Source organism: Sarcophilus harrisii, chromosome 3 (assembly GCF_902635505.1).
Source record: "Sarcophilus harrisii chromosome 3, mSarHar1.11, whole genome shotgun sequence".
NCBI lineage: Eukaryota > Metazoa > Chordata > Mammalia > Dasyuromorphia > Dasyuridae > Sarcophilus > Sarcophilus harrisii.
Genome location: NC_045428.1, coordinates 166,353,646 through 166,360,228, shown reverse-complemented (window position 1 = coordinate 166,360,228; position 6,583 = coordinate 166,353,646). Strand labels below are relative to the sequence as shown.

At 41.7% G+C, this 6,583-nt stretch overlaps 1 protein-coding gene across 1 annotated transcript in view; it reads left to right on the top strand.

Annotated features, from left to right (window-relative positions):
- The first annotated feature begins 2,583 nt into the window (after positions 1 to 2,583).
- GRTP1 (growth hormone regulated TBC protein 1) overlaps positions 2,584 to 6,583 on the top strand; it is a 67,193-nt gene continuing 63,193 nt past the window's right edge. The window contains exons 1-2 of the mRNA XM_031958751.1: positions 2,584 to 3,478; positions 5,139 to 5,290. Of these exons, the coding sequence (XP_031814611.1) occupies positions 3,420 to 3,478; positions 5,139 to 5,290 (211 nt within the window). The 5' untranslated portion in view covers positions 2,584 to 3,419. The remainder of the gene's footprint in view (positions 3,479 to 5,138; positions 5,291 to 6,583) is intronic.

The window sequence follows — 6,583 nt, the reverse complement described above, 5'->3', positions numbered from 1 at the left end:
TAGTGTATTTTCTCATAAAAACAAATTCTTCATGATAGTTGGGTACCTAGGCCAGTCCACCCATAATGTGTTAAAAATAATTCACATTTTTATAATAATTTGTTAGTTAATAAGCATTTATTAAGTGCCTACCATGTGCCAGACATTATGCTTCAACTTAGCTGAGAATACAAAGAAAAGCAAAAGAACTATTCCTCTAAAGGAACTCATATGCTAATAGGAGACACTTGCAAGCCATTATGTACAAACAAGAGATATATAGGGTAAATTGGAGATTCATTTTCCTTCACTTTATTATGTACAAAAATAGTATGTTTCAAACACACTATAAGCTATATCAATGATCATTTATTAAGCTCATACTATGTGCCAGAGACTATATTATGCATGAGGGATACAGATATCAAGGAACTTGCATTTTATTTGTGGGAACAACATGTAGGCTTCTAAATATATACAAATATTATTATTCCCATTTTACAAAAGAGAAACTCAAATTTCAGAGATTAAGTGCACTCCCCCAAATCTATGTAGTATGCATTCATATTCATAGACTTACTAACTTTAGGTTCAAAACTTAAACTACCTAAATAATGTTTTTACATAAACATTGATTTTATGTTTAGAAGTATTGCACTGTTTAACCTATATTGGATTATTTGTGTCTAGGGGAGGAGGAGAGGAGAGGAATGTAGAAAAATTTGGAACATAAGGTTTTGTAAGGATGAATGTTGAAAACTATCTGTGCCTGAATTTTGAAAAATAAAAAGCGATTATGACATTGATTCTATGGGGAAATGCAACCTAAGGAATCCATTCAGTCATACAAATACGAATGGAGACTCCACCGGTGCAACAAAGGGGGAAGAGTGATGGGAGATATGGGCCACCAGACATTTAACTACACATTTGCATTAGTGAAGATACCTATTTATGTTAATTCTTTGACAAAGAATTGAGGAATACATTACAGTTGGGGATGAAGTGATAAAGGTAATTTGTAAATCAAGGCTACATTAGGGAAGATAAAACCTTAGTAACAACAGACAATTTAATTATTTGCCTTTTTAAAAACCAAAAGCAAAAAGCAATTTTATCTGTGTATTTCTGCAAAAAAGTACAGCAAGTACCTAGGTTTCTGACTCATGTTCCCAAGACTATGAAATTATGATGTCTGGAAAAATGGCAGCAAAGTTGCAAAGGAGGAACACGGAGGAGGGGGGAAAGATTAACACGTCTTCCTAATTATCTCTGTTTTCAGCTGGGAGCGATATCTTAGGTCATCTGGGTTTAACCAAGAAGGTGGCCTCCTTTATATCCGTACAAGTCAGTCATGAAGAATTTCTTTTGAAAAATATCATCTGTTAATCTTTTCTGTAATCACTGCTCGATTATTTTACAGGCTGTTTCTCTGGCAGCAATTATAATTTTCCAAAAGCTGGCTCACTGGAAAGTCAGGATTTGATTAAGGGTGTGGAGGCAAGAGGAGTAGGAAGAAGATTATGGCTTTGCCTCTTTTCGTTCAGTTTCTCAGTCTGTTTCAAGCAATTAGCTATAACCCCCCGGGGGTGTTTTCGTGGCTGCTTCTAGGAAGGCGGAAATGAGGCACACCATTAGGTGGGTCCTCCAATGTAGAGAGGGATACAGGATTGATCAATTTTGAGGATGTTGAAATGATGTAGTTAACACTTGTTTACACGTCTGGAAAGGTTTGAAGGAAGAAAAGAAAAATACAGTAGGGTTGTTGTCTCTTCTGCAGATGCACAAGCCTAAAGCATGAATTTCAGATCCGCCTTTATCTGCACAACTAAAACTTTGCATTCTATCAAGCCCAGGATTTTAAAGAATGGGGTGGGGAGGAAGGGTAGCAATTTCTTTCCTTAAAAAGCTGGCTGGACGCTCCGCAAACCACGAGTAGTTGAATTCCACCGGTGGTCAGGGATTTATTTACAGGATTCCACGACAGCTCCCTGCCTTCGTTTCCTGCACTGTGGCTTGCTTTACTCACCCTGAGATCCCCCTCCCCCACTGGGGGGGTGCCAACCAGCTGGTATTTGAGTCGTCTGGCTGGATCACTGAGCACCAAGGTCGGTCGTTTCTTACTGGTATTTGGGTTAGGTCCGGTTTTTTCAAGTTTTGATTTTGGTGACGCTCCCTTCCCCACCCCACTTCTACCTATTCCTGTGAAGTCTCTCTCTCCCTTTCTTTCTCCCTCCTCCATCTCTATTTCTCTGTCTGTGTCTCTCTCAAACACACACACACACACACACGCTCGCTTTCCTCCGGACTGGAGGAGAGTTCACATACACGTACAATTCACAAATACCAGTCCAAGGAGCACACTCCCAGCCCGGAATCACAACAGCTGCTTAATCAGAGGAGGGACGGAGGGGCCCACAAGTAAGTCCCGGTCCACCCGAGGACCGCAGCCGCTTCTAGCTTTTACCTAGTTCCCTCAAGAGGTTAGCAGTGGCTGTCATCACATCCCCTAAAGTACGCCGGTGGCCCCACTAATCGCGAGTGCCCTTTCTGCTAGCCCGTTCCCAAGCAAGCTTCTCCAGCAGCTAAATAAGAGACAGAGGGGTGGAGATACAGGCTCCGCCCTCGGCGTAGACTGACTGCCTGGGTCAAGGCGAAGGGGAAAAACGAGACACGGACTAGGGGGAAGCGAGCTAGATGCGGGTGGGAAGTCAGAAGGAGCAGGTTAGGAGCGTGTGACTGGATTTGTGCGCTGCCACCCCTGGGGCTCTTGCTCAAGTTTTCCTCCTGAAGTTTTCTGCTTTAGGGCCACAGTTTGACCTAAATCAATCAGGGTCAGGTGTAACCTCCGTGCCTCTTCCTCCACCTTTGCAATTGGCTGCTTCCAGGTCTTTTGGTGAGAGCCTAAGAATCGGAGGCCGGAGGGAGCTGAAAGCATGCAAATGCGGCCGAAAGCCTGCCCACAGCTCCCGGAGTCCTAAGTGATGGGCGCGCTCCCAGTCCATTGGGCTTCCTTGGCCCTGTTCCCTCCTCCTTCTCCTGCTTGCTCTATCTCCTCCCAAAGGGTGTCAGGCCAGAAAGGAGGCAAGTAGCTTCTGGGATCCCAGGCGATGAACTTTGGACCCTGCACCACCCATCTTCCATTGGTCTCCTGCTTCCTTCTCGGACCTGGCTCCAGTAAAGGCTACGGGGGCCGCTTTTCTTAGGGAAGACACTTTTCGTTCCAGAATTTAGCGTGCCGGTGGTGCTGCCCAGCACCGAGCGAGCGAAGAGGAGAGAGTCTCTTCTCCCGTCCTAGCCGGTCTTCTCCGCTCATCCCAGCCCCCGCGGCCGCTCCTTCCACCCCAACTCTTTCGCGCCCCCATTCCGCCCCTGCCTCACATTGGGACGCAGTTCCCGAACTGCAGCTCCCACTCGCTAGGGAGTCACCGCTGCCTTCCATGGAAACTGGGCGCAGGGAGGACGAGGCATCGCAGGCAGCCAGGGAACGGATCCCCAGGTATCTGCAGTGGGTTTGGGGCTTCCTCCCCCGGCCCTTCTGGTCTGTCACTGAGAGGGAGGGCACGAACAGCCGGCGGGACTAGAGGGTTGCAGGTGTGCGCCGTTGGGTTGAGCGAGGAAGATGGGGCAATTGTGGCATAGCATTCTGATCGTCATTGAGAGGTGATGCGCTTCTTTGGCCATATTTTTTTTCCCTAGGCAGTTTTTTAGTGAGCCACTCTCCTCCACAGGAGGCATGCTTCCTCTCTTCCTCCCTCCTGCCCTCCCTCCTTTCCTCCCTTCCCTCCCTCTCTTCCTCTCTCTCTCTCTCTCTCTCTCTCTCTCTCTTTCTCTCTCTCTCACACACACACACTCTGCCTGGCACAGTTCTGGTCGTTATATTTATAATCACTTCACTTGGAATAGTATCCAGAAGCCTCCCTTCTAGTTGGCAGAACGACAGTTTCTTTCCAGGAGCACAGGGTTCATTCTAGGGACCCACACATGCTGTTGTAGTGCCACCTGAGTGGGCTGGAGAACCTGCTAGTTGGCTCAACCTATTCCGATCGCTGGGGTTTCCTTTTCAGAGGAAGGAAGGCAGTCAGTCTCTCAATAAGAGAGTATTTGATAGTTAACGGTTCCTTTCCGAAAATTATTGACTTAAAAAGGAATCTTTAAAAATTACCCTTCATTTTATAAATGAGGAAACCAAGTCCTAATGACTTGTTGAGATCACAGCAAGCTAGTCCAAGAGTCACAATTGGAAGGAAAACCAAATTGGATGGAAAACTTCTAGTAATGGAAGTAATAAATGAAAAATGGCAAATAGTTGCCATTTAACACTTTAAGATTTGCAAATAATTTTTTTAAACAAATATTATCTCATTTTATCCTCACACCCACCCAGGAAAATAGGTGGTAATATTATTCCATTTTACAGGTGAGGAAACCCAGCCAGAGAGAAATTAAGTGACAAGCTCAGGGTCACACAGCTGGTATCCCAGGCAAGATTTGAATACAAATCTGGATATCTTGTACAAAAGAGAGACTTCAATTCCAGCCCTGGCTCTGTTACCAACTCTTGGCTCTGTTCTCCTATTTGGTACTGTTTTTCCTCAGTCAAAAATAGTTAAATATTAAGTATTGGCATATAAAAGACAGCCTGTGTCTTTTTTTGTCCATATACCCTTGTGTTGATCTGCTAAGGCAGATCTCCTAGGTGTAAACAGATGATTAGCTTAAGTTATATATATATATATATATATATAAAGCTTCAGACTTTGTTTCTGGATTTTAAACATACCTAAGTTAATGATAAAAATTTTTAAAGAAACATGTGTTTCAAAATTTTATTCTGTCTATCCCAGGTATCCAAGAATTGGGAATGTATCCTTTTCATATTGTTGTATGTATACATATCCAATATTTGTATTTTCTTTCAACTTCTTGAGATAAGCTTAATGAAGTTATTAGCAGTTATCATCTTTATATTTTAAATTATTATTAATCAATTCAATAAGTATTCCTAAAATGAATTCCGGGTACTTCCGAAACAAAAACAAAGATACCCTCACAGAGCTTTTATGGGGATGGAAGGGAATGAAAAAAATATTTATACCAAGAAAGAAATGCAAAATATTTACAAAGTTAATCATAAATGTTTCCTTTCCAAATATCAGAATCGATCCGTATGGATTTGAGAGGCCTGCAGACTTTGATTATGCCTCTTATGAAGACTTTTTTTCCACCTACCTGAGGATTCTCACTAACAGAGCAATCAAGTGGTCAAAGCTTTTGAAAGGAAAACATAGTGTCCAGAAAAGTATGAAAGGTGAGTATACTTGGTGTATACATACATAAGTTGGTGTTTACCAACATAAGTTCATTCATAATCTCAGGTGCTATTTTTAAAATGGAAAAACTTATGTTGTCTAGCAATTTCAGTGAAATTGATATATGCTGAACTTTTTGGCTTAAATATTTTTAAGGCTATACAGTTGAACTTAGGTACTATAAGGCAATTACTTATCCAAGTAGTAAGAGTTGGGGGGAGGGGACACTTAAGTCTTTCCTTGAGGAGATTCAATGGGACTCTGACAGTTAAGTAGGTTTTCTGTGGGATAGAGAAAGAAGGTGAAATCGATGTTTCTTTCTCCTAAAATTTTGAAGCTTCAAGGACTTAAACTAAATTGAGGCTTTTGAATTGTTTATTGAATTATCTCCGTTCTTGCTTTCTCCTCTGAGATGGTTGTCCTTGTTACTAGGAAAACTTTCAAAAGGTTTTGTGCATTTTTAAGGCATTCTTTCCAACAACAGAGGGGGGAGAAAGAAAATCAAGGATTTAGAATCAATTAAGAAAGAAATATTTATTTTGAATTTACTACATGCAAGTCATTCAGTCACGTCTGACTCTTTGAGACCTGGTATGGGGTTTTCTTGGTAAAGATACTATAGTGGTTTACCATTTTCCTCTCCAGTGGATTAAGGTAAATAGAAATTAAGTGACTTGTCTAGGATCATATAGCTAATGAAGGCCTAAGGCTGGATTTGAACTCAGGTCTTCTTGACTCCAGGCCCTTTGAGCCACCTAGCAACAATAAGTGCCAAGCATTCTTGAGTTCTAGATCATAGAAGAGGGTAGATCATAGAAGCTAGGTTCATATTCCACCTCTGACCCTTACTGTGTGAGCAGGGGAAAAGCCTCACTTTTCTCATTTTTAAAATGGGCATACTAACAGTCAAAATATTTTCTCCCTCATAAGGATCAAATGAAAATTTCAAACCTCAAAACAATATATAAAGATCAGCAATTATTACTATCCTCTAGGAACATTCCCTCCACTAAATCAGACTGCAAGATGTCTTTTATTAATAGTTTTTAAAATAATCAAAGATTTATGTGATACTTTAAACTTTGCAAAGTAATTTGCATCCATTATCTCATTTGAGCCTCATAGCAACTCTTCAAGATACCAACTGCAAGTATTATCTCTATTTTTATATATAAGATAATCAAAGCTGAGAAACCTTAAGTGACTTTACCAAGGTCACACAGCTACCAAGTGTTAAAGACAGGAATTGAACCCAATTCCTTTTCACTCCAAGAGCAACACTCTGGGTTCAT